Genomic DNA, 18,115 nt, shown 5'->3' on the forward strand with positions numbered 1-18,115 from the left:
TTTAGGTTAGATATTAGGAAAAAATTACTTAGGGGGGTTGTGGAATCTTTGTCATTGGAGATTTTTAAGAACAGGTTAGACAGACATCTGTCAGAGACGGTCTAGACAAAACTTAGTCCTGCCTCACTGTATGGGAATGGACTAGATGATTTATCAAGGTTCTTTCCAGTCCTACATTTCTATGATTCTGTAAAACTAAAAAACAAACAAAAACCAAACACCCATCTCTTGGAATGAAATATTTAAAGTTATGAATGAACAGGAGTAATTAATGTGTGGGGAAAAGTTGACAAGGAAGTAACAAATAAACATGATTCTGGGAAGGTTTCTTAGTATTGCCATTGAAAAATATCAGTTATCTTGAGTGTTTACTACATGCTTTTTTTCTCTCATGAGATTTCTGTTATGAACATCAGAAGCATAATTACTGTTTCAGAAGCACTTTATTACTATCTTATGTACAAAATGTTTTTTGTTTCCTCAGGGATATTTGAGGCCTAGTTTGACTAAAGAGTTCTGGGTTTTTGTCTTTGCAGTTGACTGGATTGTTGCAGACATGTTGGCAATCAGACAGAATGCTCTTGGACATGTCCGATACGTTTTGAAAGATGGGTTAAAATGGCTTCCCTTGTATGGGTGGTATTTTTCTCAGGTAACTCCCGTTTGTTTGGTTGGTTTTTTCCTACTGTTTGCACAGGTAGTGTAAAATTTATTATCTTCTTTACTGTGTATTTCTAATACTACTTGTCCAAAAGCAGTAGCAATGAGTCAGAATTTTCTTGGTGTGCCTTTATTTTAAAAAGAAAATTACTTGGTCTCATTCAGAAGTGTGTACATTTGAACACTTATCTAACGTTGATGTAAAAAACAGCTGTTTATCAGAGGATCGATTCAGCTTTTTTAATTAATATTTCTAATTAACAAAATACTGTGTTTTAGAGTAATATCAGAATTAAAATCATGGGGCAAAATTTAGAGGTGGTGTCTAACTTGGGGTCCTTTACACTTGTTCTCCTTTTCAGATATTTACATATGTGTGCTTGTCAATGTGTAAGAGCCTGATTCTCCTTTCATACTTCTGTAAATTGGGGGTAATTTCATTGAAGAAAATGGAGTAATACTGATGTAAAACCAGTAAGAGAGGAGAACTGGGAGAATATTCTCTCAATCATTTTGTCAAGGGAGGTTGAAGTTTGCCTTCATGCTATTGCCACTACAGAATGGTCAGGGTCACCTTAACCTGCAGGTGTCATGAGATCTGCACAGATCTCATTACACCAATAACGGACTAGTGCTTCTGCACAATTGTCTAGGCCAACCTCTCCCGCATGACAGCATGACTCCTTTCGTACAGTAGAACCTCAGAGTTACAAACACCTTGGGAACAGAGGTTGTTCGTAACTCTGAAATGTGCATAACTCTGAACAAAATGTTATATTTGTTCTTTCAAAAGTTTACAACTGAATATTGACTCAATACAGCATTGAACTTTACTATGCAGAAGAAAAATGCTGCTTTTAACCATCTTAATTTAAATGAAACAAGCACACAAACAGTTACCTTATCTTGTCATATCTTTTTTTAAACATTCCCTTTATTTTTTTTTAGTAGTTTATGTTTAACACAATACTGCATTGTATTTGCTCTTTTTGGTCTCTGCTGCTGCCTGACTGCATACTTCCAGTTCCAAATGGGGCATGTGGTTCACTGATTATTTCATAATTCTGGTCATAACTGAGGTTGAACTGTAACTACTGCCAGTGGCTGGCATGTCCATAGCTTGGGAGTAGTAGTTGTAGAGATGGTTTACTCAAAGTCAGTGCTGCTTGGAGCAAGCATCAATTCTCAAACACCCTGTGGGTATGGATGGGAGCATGCCACAGAAGGTATCTGCTTCCTTGCTCCACTCAACTCAATACGCACAGAGCCCAAACCCTGTGGTGCTCCAGTGAAGGGGCTTCTATTGGGTCCTGAGAACAGGGGAGAATGTGCTGTGGAGACAGTGACCCTTCCTTCTGTGTTCCCTCCCCACCCACTTAAGCCCCCAAACCAAAGTGACAGTTTCTGATGCTCTTTTATTTCTCCTCTGCCGTGCAGAGTGCAAGGAGAGACTATGATTTGTGGAAAGAGCACTGTTGTTGCCCTTGCATATAGTCACTATGTCTCTGGTGGTCTAATTCTGCTTTTATTATAATGCTAACAATTCAGGTTCTCTATTGCATCCACTATCACTAGGTGTCCAAAGTTATTTTTGTTATTTTCCAAAATCTTGCAATGGCTCGCTGGAATATTCTGTGTTCAACTTCCTGACTACTATACTGACTGTTAATAGACTGTTCCTCTGGAAATTAGTGTAAATGTAGGCTACGGTTTTATACAGAACGTAGTTATTAACTTAAACCTGTGTAGTTTTGTGTGCCCCACAATATTTTTCACACAATTAAAGACATTAAACAGAGATGGATATATTACTAATCCAGGAACACAAATGGAAGACTGTTTACAGACACTAGTGTTGGGTCTGTATTAAAGAAAATGTGTTTAAATGACTGAAAAGGATACACCAGGACTGTAGTGCAAGCTATTAGGTATTTTTATTGTCTTTATCACACCAAACACTGCAAAAACATAAAACACTTCCTCCTCTTCCTGTTGATGCTCTGTCAGTGATGTCACTCACACTCCACTAAAACTTTCCAGTGATATGTACTTACGGAATACTCATGGAATTTATATTCCCTACCTCAGGTAAACATCCTGTTTGGAATATACACATATTTTGGCTACTCAGTTGTGCAGAATTCAGGCGCTAAGGAAACATATTTGTAAACATAGTTCATTGTTGATCTAGAAACATGTTTTAAAGTACAGAGGGAAAAAATTGAAAATATAGACAGTGTGCTTATGGACCTCCAGAAATCTGTTTTTGAGACATACACATATATTTTGATATTATTCAAAAGCAAATACAGTAGAAATTCAATATAAATTAGGAAACTGGATCTATAGATGACTGCATAGCTAACAAATTCCTTTTTTTAAATATGTATTTCTAATGGTAACAAACAAAGAAGCTCCTTACATTCATCTGCTATGGCACAGGATTGTTCTGTTAGCTAAAAATATAAAATCTGTGTATCTAAAGTTGTCCTTAGTATTTTTGTGTGGGTCTGCAGAACAGTTTCTGCCCAGTCCTTCTCCACTAAAATGCAACCATGCTGGATAAAAGGTCAGCAGAGAACTTTGGGAAAAATTTAGCAAAAAATATTATATACTCTTTTTTCTATGCTTCCTTCTAGTCCCCTACTAGCCATCACTGCTTGTCTGGGTAAGTAGCCATGCCTCAACTGGCTATCAGCCTGTGGTGGTTTTGTGATTCCCTTCTGAGGTGGAGTGACAGAACAAGTAATGAGGAGTTAATGCTCCATTGAATTTATGCTCGCTTTTGATGCTTTTTTTGGAGAGCAACATGCGAAGTGTGGCTCTCACTCTTCAAAGAGAATATCACTTCTAATACTATTTGGGCTTCTGCAACCCACAAAGCTCATTTGGGCAAGTCCATCCTCAGTTTAGCCAGTGTCTAAAAAGATGGACAAATTATATGAATATTTACCCCAAGAGGATTTTTCAGACTCTTTGGTAGTAGAAGCTGCTGTTCAGAGACCTAAGGGTGGATTAGTACACTCTATTTCCTCAGATAAAAATAGAAAAAAAATGAATTTATTGGGAAGAAAAGTCTTCTCATCTTCCACATTAAGTTAAATTCCATGAATTACCAAGCCACAGTGCACTAACAATGCCGTCTTCGGAAGAAAATGTCAGTGTTTATTGACTTGCTCCTGAATGAACAGAGGAAACATGCTATCATAACAGAAGGTCTCTGAGTAGCATGACATGCCTTGATAGCATCTATTGACTTCAGATGCAGCAACTAGAGCTGTAGCTACTACGATTTCTATCAGAAGGTAAATTGGCTTGAATTTTTGGCACTGCCTCTAGAGAGCTAAAGTGGAGGATCTTCCTTTTAAAGGAGGAGGACCATTGGGAACCAGCACTGATGAGTTTCTGTAAAAGATGGAAAATAGATATACTGCCAGTTAGTTGGGCATCTGGAAAAGGCCACAAGTACTAGGTTTTAAATACCAAAGACAACACTGCCCTTGATTGTCTTCTTACCTTACTCAAAGGAGACAGTAATATCACCAGCAATAGCCTCTTTGGCAGTTTTCTAAACCAAAAAAAAAAAAAGCTTCAAACTGAGATCAAGGGGCAACCAGGCATCTTGAGTAGCTATGTTATTGGGCAGTATGTCAACTTTGTGACCTAAGACCCGAGAGCTCTGATCCAGTCTTAATCCAGGTTCACGCCCCTCCATTTGAGGACTGGCTATATCATTTTTTTCCACTGTTGGACTTTTATAACCATGGATAAGGCTACGATTTTTTTACGGAGCTCACAGAAGTCACAGAATCCATGACTTCCAGCGACCTCCGTGAATTCAGCCGGGAGCTGCAGGGTTCCCCGTAGCTCCCGGCCCCCATGGGAGGCAGGAGCTCCTGGCCACTGCGGGGGGACCACGCCATAAATTCAACCAGAGCTGGGAGCAGGCCCCTGCAGCTGCCCAGCCTCTACAGGCAGTGTGCCGATCCCGCAGCTGAGCTCCCCATTTTGTCATAGATATTCTTAGTAAAAGTCACGAGGTCAAAGGCTTCCATGATTTTTTCTTTAATGCCTGTGACCTGCCCCTGACTTTTACTAAAAATAGCCATGACAAAAACTTAGCCTTACCTATGGACAAGTGTATTTTAGAGATTGTCTGTAGAAGATATTCAATACAATTTAAAAAAAAAATATCCATCTTTCCAATTGTACTCTCCTTCCCCCTCACAGGAACCTGTTGAGATCAGAGATTCTAGCTCTCCTCAAAATAGGGATAAAGAGGAGATAATATGTACTGCACCCCATAGAACCTGCATCACTCAATCCTTGAGATGGTACTTCTAAAAAAAAGTTTATCATCTAATTTAAAATAAACCTGCACACTTATATAACAGTAAAACTGAATAAAATAATAGTGTCTTACATTGACATAATACCAATCACTTGAGGGCCACAAAAGGCTTTGTAAACATGAGTCATATCAGTATCACGATCCTGCTGTGAAGTAGATGGTCCTCATGCTCCAGGACTTCCACTGGTTGCCTAGAGGGGTCAGGAAAGAATTTTTTCTCCAGTACACAATTGGCTAGGTGTAGTCTAAGTTGATTTATTTAGCCTTCCTCTTAAGCAGAGACTGGCCAGAGCAGGAGACAGGATAACAAATGGTTCAGACTAGTGCTCTGAGATGGTACAGAGAATCCTTTTTCTATATGTTGGACTGGTGTGTCTTGCTCACATTCTCAGGGTTATAACAGGTTGCCAGATTTCAGGTTGGGAAGCAACTTCCCCATGTCAGATTGGCTGGGACTTTGGGGGTTTGGTGGTTGGTTGTGTTTTTTTGTTTGTTTGTTTTGGCCTTCCTTTGAAGCAGTGGGCATGGTTCATATGTTGGGATCATCTGGGCATCTCTCACCTAATCAAGTCCCTGCTATTGCAGAAGTCTTGGGTATTCATGGCACTTTGGTCTCTCACAATCTCTCCTTGTGACACAAAATAAAAGGTGGAAGCCTTTGCCTTATATTAAACCTCAAGAAGTTCAATACTTTCATCAAGACATCTTGTTTCTGTATGCTACCCTAGCCTCTGTCATACCCTCACTTTGAAAGATTGGCTTGCAGCTCATTATTTAAAGGACAGACATTTCCATATTTCCTCTTGTTCTTATTGCAAATACCGTCGTTTCTTAGTGGGAGAGGACTACTTCCAGTACAGGATCCTTCCATTTGGACGTTATGCTGCCTGCATAGTATTCTCAAAATGTCTATCAGCAGTGGCAGCTCACCTAAGAAGAGAGGGAATTCTCGTATACCCTTATTTGGAGGATTGACTAATAAAAGTGTCATTAAAGGAACATTTTTGTAATGCTGTCCTCCGCACATGTACTCTCTTCAGAAATATGGTTTCATGATAAACCCTAAGAAGTCACTCTAACAAATCAGTTAGCAAATCTTATCTCTGTTAGACTCTGAGATAAGCAGAGTACTTCTTCCTCAAGAGAGGTTCCTGAATGTAAAATCAGCAGTAGAAACTTGGCACTCTCAAAGGGTAATGTTCTATCTCAAGTTGATGGGACTCTTAACTTCAACAACATATGCATGTCTCAAAATAAGAACTTCATAGCACTGGCTGTCAGCAAACTATAGACAAAGTGCAGACAGATGAATCAAAAGCTTTCCATTCCAAAGAAAGTGCTAATATCTCTAGATTAGCAAGCTCAACCTTATGATGTCCTCAAAGGGGTATCGTTCAGTCATCTTCCGTCCATAACAGATACTGCATGTGCATCCAACATAGAATGGTATGCTCACTGCTGCAGGTTCACAGTCCAGGGACATTGGAATCCCCCCAAAGACAACATTACGTTAAATTATATTAAAACCTTCTAGAGCTCAGAGCAGTTTGTTGGGCATTTAAAAACATTCTAACCTCACGTCCAGCACAAAGTTGTTCGGGTGCTTATGGACAGCATCTCTAATATCATATATATGAAGAATCAGGAAGGTGCCCATTCTTAATTTTGCAGTGAGGCAATGGAAATGGTGCCCTCTCCACAACATGTGGCTATGCATCTAACAGGGAAAAACAGCCATCTGGAAGACCAGCTAAGCAGAATCATGATAGCCACCTGTGAGTGGTCACTGAAAACTTCAGTGATACAGGAAATCTTCACATGCTAGGGACACCCGTAGACAGACTTCTTCACAATGAAAGAAAATGCAAAACGGCAGAAGTTTTGTTCGGGAGCAGAGACCAACACATTCAATTTCAGATGTGTTCCTCATATCATCATGCCTTTCCTCCTATTATGTCTAATAACAGAGTGTTATGGGGGACATGAAGATAATTTTAATAGCGCCTATTTGTTCACAGATTTACTACACATCTCATAAGGGATGTACAAAACGTTGCCTGTCATTCCAGATTTGCTTACTCAACAGGATGGTTGAGTCTGCCAATCGGACACATACTCTGTTCACCTTATTTAGTTTTCTAATGGAACTGAATTTATTGCCTATCTTGTTCCATTTCTGTTCAGGATATATTAGTGAGCTCTGTAAAACATTACATTTTAAAATAGAAAAGGTTCACAATTTGGGCAGAGGATGACGATAATGATCCCATCTCACAGCCTCAATCTAATGTATACTGAGTACTTCCTCCAGCTCAAAATAGCAGACCTATCTGTCTCTTCAATTTAAGGTTCATTTATTAGCCTTATCCGCCTTCCATTCTCTCAATGATAATAAATTGTTGTTTGCTCATAAGACCATATTTACCATCCTATTGAAAATCCATCATCCTCTTGGCACCTTAATGTAGTTTTCATATATTTAATGAAACATCTATTTGAGACTATAAGAGAATGTTCTTTATTTATGTGTTTAAATCTCTCAAAGATTTTTATTGAAAAAAATCAATGCAAGTAGTCTGTTACAGTACTTAGAAAAAGCAGTAAATATGCAGCAGTGATGAAAAGATGATTTGGTAAGATAACCGATTTTAATTTTGAACATTCAAAAATATTGTTATTTATAACAATGAGGAATTTATTTTTAAGAGGCAAATTTTATTTACATCCTCTTTTTTATCTTTTTTGCTTTCATTGTGTTTCTCTCTTTTCAAACTTAATAGTGCAATCGGTCTCTCAGTTTTAAAATGTTAATAGTAATATGTCTGGGACAAGTTATAAAACTAATCTTTTCCAGGAAATGGTTTAGTTTTTCATTATGTTTTCCAGTGAAAATGCTATTGTTGTGAAGAATCTTTTGACTTCTAAAACAAGTAGTTATTTTCATTTATCTGAGCATCATCAGTAGCTAATGTTCTCTTTGCAATTACCAGACTTTCTTTTGTTTGTGAAAGTGTATAATAGTGTGATATGATCAGTGCTGCTTGTTACTACATGCGCACATACATACATACATACGTACATATGTGTATCTTCAATATGATACCTATTACATGTGTCTTCAATATTTGTCTTGTGTTGCTATTTACAGCATGACATCCAGATTTGAAAATTCTGATCTGCAAATACTTATGCAAATGAATAACTTTACTCATGTGAGCAGTCCCACTAATCTCAGTGGTACTACTTGCATTAATAAAGTTACTTCTTTGTGTGTATTTGTAGGAATAGACCATCGTGTCAGTTCCAGTGTTGACTTCTGATTCAGTAACATTATTAAATGAGACAGGTCAGGTGCTTTCTAATTATTTGTGTGGACATTGTGATCTGCATGTATAACATTTCTCCTTATATGTAACTTTGTTGAAGAGTATGTATTGCTTATGCAAATGTAAAATAGTGTGTCTTTCATCCTGAGAGAGAATGTTCTTTACTATGCAGGCTGCTAATTTTATCTCAATAGATGCTTCTAATGACCTGTCACCATAATATCTAAAAAATGTTGTATCCAAATTCAAACATTTGTTTTTTCATCAAATGTAGTACGTGATAAATACTAAATACTTTTCATTTTGAAATGTTTATGTCCTAGCATGGAGGAATCTATGTAAAACGAAGTGCCAAATTTAATGAAAAAGAAATGAGAAACAAGTTGCAGGCCCAGGTGAAAGCTGAGACTCCAGTAAGATTACACTTTTTTCTCTTTATTTTATTATTATTTTTAAATAATCAATCTTTGTACTGGAAATGACTGCATCAGAGGAATTAGAAATAACTAATATTTGTAAATTACAAGACAAGCAACCATGTGCATGTTTTCTTTATGTATTTTCACTGATTATTCTTGATAATTAAGACTTCTAGTTAGTCACTGTTTATAAAGTCTCTAAAGTCTATATTACATAGGAAAAATTAAGTGTGTCAAACTTTTCTTCTCCAGTAAACCTTAGAGCTACCATTACAGCAGCTGAATTTCTTTCCAGAAACAGCCAATTTCACTGTTCCCTATATTTTAAAATAGCTTCTTGCTTACTGTAGTAATGCCTGTCAGACTGATTTTTTTTTTTAAACTGTATATCAAATTAGTTTGGTCTTTTGAAAGTCAAGAAACATTCTTACAAAATGTTTAATTAATCAGCTGTCAGGATGATTAATCATTTTTAATGTAAGTGACATTTTAAAGCTGAATAACTTAGTCTGCTACAGGGAAAATCTCTTGATAATTTTCTATTTGAAGAATAACTGTTACTGCCAAGTGACTTTTCTCATGACTCCCTCTATGGTCCGTGGTTCAGTGGTTGGAATCACTATGCTTTCATTTGTATTAGTTATTGTACATTAATATGTTGTGTTTCCCCCCCTTGTTGGCTTTGTGCATTATAACCCAGTTGGTAACACTTGAGATATCTCAGTTGATCAGCTATGCTTTAAATTATATGAAAAAGGAATCCTACAAAAAGTGGAAACATGGACAAATTGCTAAGGATGAGTACAAAAGAATAGCACAAGCATGTAGGGACAAAATCAGAAAGGCTAAGGCACAAAATGGGTTACACCTACCAAGGGACATAGAAGGCATTAAGAAGAGGTCTTATAAGTACAGTAGGAGCAAGAGAAAGACAAAGGAAAGTGTAGGTCCTCTACTTAGCGGGGAAGGAGAGCTAATGATGGATGACATCAAGAAGTATGAGGTGTTAATGCCTGTTTTGCTTCAGTCTTCACTAAAATGGTTAATTTTATCCAGATACTTAACACAATTAACATTAACAACATGGGGAAAGGACCATAATCCAGAATAGGGAATATACAGGTTAAAGAATATTTAGATAAGTTAAGCCTGGTCTACACTTAAAAGTTAGGTCAACATAGCTGCATCCAGTTAGGAATGTGAAAAATCTACACCCCTGACCGAGGTAGCTATGCCAACCGAACCCAGGATAGACACAGTTATATCAAAGGAAGAATGCTTCTGTCAACATAGCTACCATCATTTAGGAAGATGATGTTTGTATTCCGATGGCAAAGACCCATACCGTTGATATAGGCTGCATCTACACTAACAGAGTTTTGCTGCCATAACTACAGCGATTTGGCTGTGCCGGTATAGTCTCTGTAGTGTAGGCATACTTCCAAATGTATTCAAGTGGATGGAATTCCCCTTTGGGTACTTAAGGAACTAGCTGAAGCAATCTCAGAATTACTAGCTATTATCTTCGAGAACTCACAGAGGATGGGTGAGGTCCCATAGGATTGGAACAGAACAAACATATTACCTGTCTTTAAAGAGGGGAACAGGAGGACCCAGGGAATTATAGACCAGTTTGCCTGACTTCGGTTCCAGGAAGGATACTGGAACAAATTAGTAAACAATCAGTTTGTAAGCATCTGAAGCATAATAGGGTTATAAGTAATAGCCAACATGGATTTGTCAAGAACAGATCATGCCAAACCAATCTAATTTTCTTTCTTGACCGTGTTACTTGCCTACTGGATAGGGGAGAAGCAGTAGACACTATATATCTTGATTTTAATAAGGCTTTTGACAGAGTCCCACATGACATCCTCATAGTCAAACTAAAGAAATAAGTCTGTCCTGTGTCTAGCACCATTTAATATTTTCATTAATGACTTGGATAATGTGGTGGAGAGTGGGCACATAAAATGTGTGAATAAATCCAAACTTGGTGGGTTGTAAGTGCTATGGAGGAGGTGCAAAATATTATACTTAAGAAGGAAAAATCAAATGGGGAATAAATGGGCAAGGCAGTAGTACTTCTGTAAAGGATCTGCAGATTATGGTGGATCACACTTTGAGTATGGGTCAAGAAAGTGACGCGTTTTGAAAAAGAATGGTGATCAGTTGTTCTCCATGTCCATTGAAGGCAGGACAAGAAATAATCAGCTTAATCTGCAGCAAGGGAGATTTAGGTTAGATGTTAGCAAAATCTTTCTCACTATAAGGATAGTTAACTACTAGAATGGGTTTCCAGGGGAGGTTGTAGAATCCCTGTCTTTGGAGGTTTTAAGAACAGGTTAGACCAACACCAGTAAGGAATGGTCAGTACACTGGACTAGATGTCCTCTTGAGGTCACTTCCAGCCCTACCTTTCTATGAAATATACACACAAACATTTTTAGTGATGAGTCCTAATGATGGCACGTGTTTTAAAGCTGAAACCATGGTAAAGATTATTTGGTCTTAATACTCTTCAATATTCAAGGATTCAGCATGGTATGACTTTCTTCAAATATTAAAGTGGCCTTTTTGAATAGTCAATCAAAAGAAGTTTATACTTGATAGTATGTTTTCAGTCAAAGCTCTGATGTGCTTACTTAAAGCTCTAATTCCAGAAGGCATCTGTACTCAGGACAGCATTTAAGCACATTCTATCCTCAATTGGGGCTTAGTATGGGCATATTTTGTTAAAATGAAAAGAGCAAACTTGTCTGTTCAGGTTTATAAAAGTAAAAAGTGGATTTAAGTTGACAACTAAATATTTGACAGAGTTTTTCTGTCGGTCTTTGGCTAGTGCAGGGGTCGGCAACCTTTGGCACGCGGCCCATCGGGGTAATCCACTGGCGGGCCGCGAGACATTTTGTTTACGTTGACCGTCCACAGGCACAGCACTCCGCAGCTCCCAGTAGCCACGGTTCACCATTCCTGGCCAATGGGAGCTGCAGGAAGCGGCGCAGGCTGCAGGGACATGCTGGCCGCCACCTCCCGCAGCTCCCATTGGCCAGGAATGGCAAACCGTGGCCACTGGGAGCTGCGGGGGGCCGTGCCTGAAGACGGTCAACATAAACAAAATGTCTGGTGGCCCGCCAGTGGATTACCCTGATGGGCCGTGTGCCAAAGGTTGCCAACCCCTGGGCTAGCGTGTGAAATGTCATTTAGTTTAGCAATGCAAAACTCTTATTTGCCCTGTGTGAGAACTTTTTTTTGTGGGTAGGTAAGTGATACAATTATTATTAGGGCATGGTAGAAGGCGAATTAGTACATGTCTTGGTGGTTAGATTTTCATGACGCTTCTGTAATGCTGGCTTAGTTCAGTTTTAGTAGCTATATATTATCATATCTGTGTTTGTGTGTGTATTTTGTTTTTTAAAAGGGCCAAATTCTGCCCTATGTTATATGGGTAAAATTTACTTTGAATTAAGTTATACCTCATAGCAATTTCATGTTATAATTAACAATAAATGCTCTCAAAATTGTTGGCTGCTTAAAAATATTTCTGCTAATGAAAGTGATCATTTTTTGCACAAAGCAAGCTTACGTTCAAATATTTATGTAATATATCTAACCAGTTTTAAGTATTAATATTACAGTGAAGTCAGATTTATACTGTTGCATTTGTGTTTGAAATTTTACCACGTGAATACATTAAATATTTGTGCTTCCTGTCCATCTGGATAAGAATCCTTCCATTTTCTTTCAAGCCCAACGTGCCATGAAATAATAGCATAGTGAACATATACATTACATTTAACTCGTACTAGCAAATGGCAGATACCCAAGTTGCAAAATAACCTACAGAAGAAAATGCTTGCATACAATACGTTGTCCTCTCATCACAAATTAGAACCATTTTATTCTTTCTGTAAATAGACAGCATATTAATTATTATAAATCTGCAGAAAGACTCTTTCTCTGCCTTTATCATACACAAAAATGTCTCAACATAACTTGAAGACCCAGCTTGAAGTAACCGTGAAAAATAAATAGTTGGAAAAATCTTTCCTTTCCCTGTTTTGAGATATGAGATTGTGTCAGGATTTTGGGTGCTTTCAGTATTTAAATTTGAGTCACTAAAGTCTAGGCCATGTGCATGTTTAACTTAATCCTTGGAGTTGGGTGGAGACTGAGTGACACTGCCATATCGTTTAAACAAAATGATGCTTCAGAATCCTCTTTAGTAATCCATCAGAGATTACTAGTATTTCTGAAATGGCTTAACATATTTACATTTAGCAGGGAGCACGGTAGCAAATGTGTTAATCAACACCGCCTAGTCTGTTGAGGTGAATATAAAATAGAAATAATTACTGAATACCTGGATTGATGTTATGACGGCATGTCTTAAACCTTTAGACCTGGTCTACGCGCGCGCGGGGGGGGGGGGAGTGTATCGATCTAAGTTATGCAACTTCAGCTATGTTATTCACATATACTTGTGGATGTACTTAGATCTACTTACTGCGGTGTCTACACTGCTGTAGGTCCACTGCTGACGCTCCCCCATCAACTCCGCCTACGCTTCTCGCTCCGGTGGAGTACTGGAGTCGACGGGAGAGTGCTCGGCAGTCAATTTATCGTGTCTTCACTAGACACGATAAATCGACCCCCCGCCAGATCAATCGCTCCAGAGGAAAGTGTAGACGTGCCCAGAGTATGAGTGGCCTGTTTCATTTCAAGTATTCTAAAGCTATGAAAACAGGTTCAGGAAAAATAAACAGTCAAAAAACACACTCTAGATACAGGCTGGATTACTGTAATGTTCTCTACATGGCATGACTCTTGAAGTTCACTCAAAAGTTATGGCTGGTATGTTGTTCAACTGCTTATTTATTGATTGGTGATAGTCACAGGGAGCTTTGCTTTCGGTGCTCCAATTGATTTGCTGGCTCTCTATTCACTTCTGGGGTCTTTTTATTGATATAAAGCAGGAGTTCTCAACCTTTTTGGGCTCAGAATCCATTTGTAAACCTTAGTGGACTGTCACACCGCACAGGCAACCCACCCTTCCCCAATTACTCCAGCCATGATAAAGGCTAATGCAAACCTAGGATGCATGAGGTGATGTATTTCCAGTAGAGAGAGGGAAGTGTTGTTACCATTGTACAAGGCACTGGTGAGACCTCATCTGGAATACAGTGTGCAGTTCTGGTCTCCCATGTTTAAGAAAGATGAGTTCCGACTGGAACAGATGCTACTAGGATAATCAGAGAAATGGAGAACCTGGCTTATGAGAGGAAACTTAAGGAATTTGGCTTCTTTAGCCTAACAAAAAGAGAAGCTGAGGGAGATATGACTGCTCTCTATAAATACATCAGAAGGATAAATACCAGGGAGGGAGAGGCATTATTTAAGTTAAGGGCTAGTGGTGGCACAGGAACAGATGGATATAAACTATCCATGAACAAGTTTAGGCTTGAAATTAGCTGTAGGATTCTACCCATCAGAGAAGTGAAGTTCTGGAACAGCCTTTCAAGGGGAGCAGTGGAGGCAAAAAATCTAACTGATTACAGGTCTGAGTTTATTACATTTATGGAGGGGATGATATGGTGAGGTTGCCTACAATGGCATATGGCCTGTCTGCATTTGCTGTAGCAAATATCTCCAACAGCCAGAGATGGAAGAGGAAGGCTCTGAGTTACAACAGAAAATTGTTTCTCAGGTGCTCAGGGTATAACTGATCACCACATTTGGAGTCAGGAAGCAATTTTCTCTCAGGTCAGTTTGCCTGGGACCTGGAATATTTTTTGCCTTCTTCTGCTATATGGGACACGGGTCACTTGCTGGTTTGAATTAGAGTAAATGGTGAATTCTGTATAACTTGAAGTCTTTACATCAAGTTTTGAAGACTTCAGTAGTTCAGCCAGAGGTTATGAGTTGCAGGAGCGGGTGGGTGAGGTACTCTGGCCTGAAATATGCAGGAGGTCAGACTAGATGATCATGATGGTCCCTTCTGGCCTTAAAGTCTGAGACTGAGATGCTCCTTGATCCAATTTCAAAATGTTGACGGAGGGCATTGTTCTGCAAACTTTTCTTACACTGAGTAGCACTTACTCATGAAACTGTTCGTAGTGAACTTTTGAAAATGGTTTTCAAGTGAAATTGGGACTGTTCCAGCATTTTAGCGATGGTGTAGGTGTGAACTTATCAGTGTAGCCAACATATAAATGGGTGTACTGTTTTATAAACCTCTTTCCAACCAAAGAAGAGAATGTAAGTTTACCAGGTTGAAATAGAACTGTCAAGGTTATACTTACTAAACCAAATGCTCATGTCTGTTAAGATAAAAGAAGCAGTGCTTCTGAGTCATTATTTCAGGGGAGACTTAAGTTTCCATTATCTACTCTTTCTGAGAATAGTTTAAATATAGATGTTGTAAATACCCTTTGATCTACAATTACCATATTGAGACAAGAAAGTGATAGCTTTATGCATTTAACACACTATTCATGAAGATACTTGGTAGTTCTGAAATCTAACATGACATGTTCACAAGACATCAAATTGTGTTTTTAATGGAAGACCTTTTAGTCAGACAGAGCTTATGTGCCAATGAATTTAGCACAAGCATAAATATTGCTATATACCTTGACATGACAAATAATGGCAGACATTCCAAAATAATAATTTGTTTACCTGATGCTGCAGTCAGGGCAGAAAAGCAGTGAGACAACATGCACAAAATAAAACAAACCCTTTTATTTGGTGTTTCTAAAAAATCTTATCTTATTTATTTCTTTAAGTGTCAGGGTACAATTAACTTAGGCTTGAATAGAGATTGGGAGTGGCTAAGTCATTATGCAAGGTAACCTATTTCCCCTTGTTTTTTTCTTACCCCCACCCCCTCAGACGTTCTTGTTAAACCCTGGATTTGTGCTGGAAATGGCCCACCTTGATTATCATACACATTGTAAGGAGAGTGATCACTTTAGATAAGCTGTTACCAGCAGGAGAGTGGGGAGGGGGGAGAAAAAACCTTTTGTAGTGGTAAACACCCATTTTTTCATGCTTTGTGTGTATAAAAAGATCTTCTGTACTTTCCACAGTATGCATCCCATGAAGTGATCTGTAGCTCATGAAATAAATTGGTTAGTCTCTAAGGTGCCACAAGTACTCCTTTTCTTTTTGCGAATACAGACTAACACAGCTGTTACTCTGAAACCAGGGAAAAGGTTGTTTGCAGATTGAGAGAAGTGGGGGAATCTGGACTTGGGATCACTTTATTATTTATCATTTTCACCTACAGTTTTAAAAAAAATTCAAAATGATTAATGTTTAGGCTTTCTGGAGTAATGCCTGTTCCCATTAACAAAGAAACTTGAGAGTTCAAGGAAGACAGGAACAGAGTTGAGGCAGACCAGCTCTTAGTTTAGTGCATCTTTTGGTTACATATATATATATATATATTTGTCCTACCTCATGTCATGTGGTCCCGTTCATTTTTCATTCTTTTAAAAAATAACACATGAGTAAAAAGGAAAAAAACTTGGCTGCCTCCTGTATTAAACGGCTGCAAAGATAAACTGCCCCTTCTTGTGTCTGCTGCTCAGAGTGGTTTCATTCTTTCCAAATAATGTGTACCAGAAGAGTTTTCTTTCAAGAGCTGGAATTTGATTTTTAAACTTGTTAGAAATTCTCACAGTATAGTAAGCTGAAACTTCTTGCTAGAATTTGGAGATTATCAACTACTAAATTGCCTTGTTCTTTCAGGAAATTTCACTTTTGCTTGCTAAATCCACATTGAAATGGATAGTCAGCTGTGCCAGCATCATATCTTTTTTTTTTTTTTTTTAAATAGGCAAAGCATTTAAGTACCTGTGCAAAAGGGAAATAATGGAAAACCCAACCAAAAAACTATTAAATTGTGTTACTTCACTATCAGCTATTTCTTATATAATTTGCATTTGCATCATAAGGGCAATAACTGTTGTCACAAGAGTTTGTATGGCAGCTTTATAATCATATTACCATGAAATAGGGGCATTATTACTAGTTTTTTAATATTACTACAACTTGTGCATTAGTATTGTTGCAGTCAGAAAAGTGACTGAAAAAATTACTTTAGTATTCAATATTCTTCAGCAATTACTGATCTACTTAATATGCTAATTCATAAATAAAGTTGACCTTTCCTAACTGCACGTTGTGAATCTTAACTTGTTTCCTGAAAAGGTAGCCTGTATTCTCTCTCACTAACCATCTAGAAGAACAAATCCAAAATCTAAATCCTGCCTCTCTTGTGCACTGCAAGACAGCTTGGAGGTGTTCCAGATGTTCTGCCCATGAATCTGAGAATATAGCCACATCATCAAGATAGGCGACTGCAAATTCCCCAAATCTAGCCAGAAGGTTATCTACCAGTCTCTGAAAGGTGGTGGGTGCATTTTGCAGTCCAAAAGGGAGCACATTAAATTAGTACAGCCCTACATGGGTGATGAAGGCTGACTTTTCCTTGGCGGGGTCATCTAGTGGCACTTGCCAGTGCCCCTTAGTTAAGTCTAAGGTGGAGATGAACTGGGCAGTCCCAGTTTCTCCAATAGCTCATTTATGCATGGCATTGGATAGTTTTCTGGGAGAGTTACAGCATTTAGTTTATGGTAGTCCACGCAAAAGTTTAAGAACCAGAACCACTGGAGAGGCCCATGTACTCTCAGAGGGGCGGATTACACCCATCTGTAACATGTCCTTGATCTCCCTTTCTCTTGCAGTTTTGGCTTGAGGAGCCATCCGGTAGGGTTCAGCTCTAATTGGGCGAGCATCACCTGTGTCAATGGAGTGGTACGCCTATTCTGTCTATCCTGGGGTGGCTGAAAACATTGGTACAAAGCTGGTGCACAGCTCCTGGATTTGTTGTCGCTGCTTACGCCCAAGGGTCATGGAAAGGCTCACCTCTTCTATGCCACCATTTCTTTTTCCTTCATCGTATACTCCTTCCGGCCACTCAGTGTCCTCTCCCTCCTTGGCTGTAAAGTGGAGAACCTTGATTTCTGAGGAATAAAAGGGCTTTAGAGAATTAACATGGTATACTTTAGGTAGGGCCTGGGAATGTTATGAGGTAATTAACGGCTCCCAGGCACTCTCAGACCATAAATGTCCCCTCCCAAGATGCTTATTGGCCTGGAGCACTTTCAGGACCATGACTTGGTCACCTACTCCAAAGGTTTCAGAGTAGCAGCCGTGTTAGTCTGTATTCGCAAAAAGAAAAGGAGTACTTGTGGCGTCTTAGAGACTAACAAATTTATTTGAGCATAAGCTTTCGTGAGCTACAGCTCACTTCATCGGATGCATTCAGTGGAAAATACAGTGGGGAGATT

The 18,115-nt window shown here is 38.6% G+C and overlaps 1 protein-coding gene across 2 annotated transcripts in view; it reads left to right on the forward strand.

The window, feature by feature from the left end:
- AGPAT5 (1-acylglycerol-3-phosphate O-acyltransferase 5) overlaps nt 1–18,115 on the forward strand; it is a 126,424-nt gene that overhangs the window by 44,657 nt on the left and 63,652 nt on the right. For both annotated transcript variants that reach the window (XM_074946830.1, XM_074946831.1), the window contains exons 3-4: nt 537–652; nt 8,661–8,750. In XM_074946830.1, coding sequence (XP_074802931.1) covers nt 537–652; nt 8,661–8,750 — 206 coding nt within the window. The remainder of the gene's footprint in view (nt 1–536; nt 653–8,660; nt 8,751–18,115) is intronic.

Source organism: Natator depressus, chromosome 3, assembly GCF_965152275.1.
Source record: "Natator depressus isolate rNatDep1 chromosome 3, rNatDep2.hap1, whole genome shotgun sequence".
Lineage (NCBI taxonomy): Eukaryota > Metazoa > Chordata > Testudines > Cheloniidae > Natator > Natator depressus.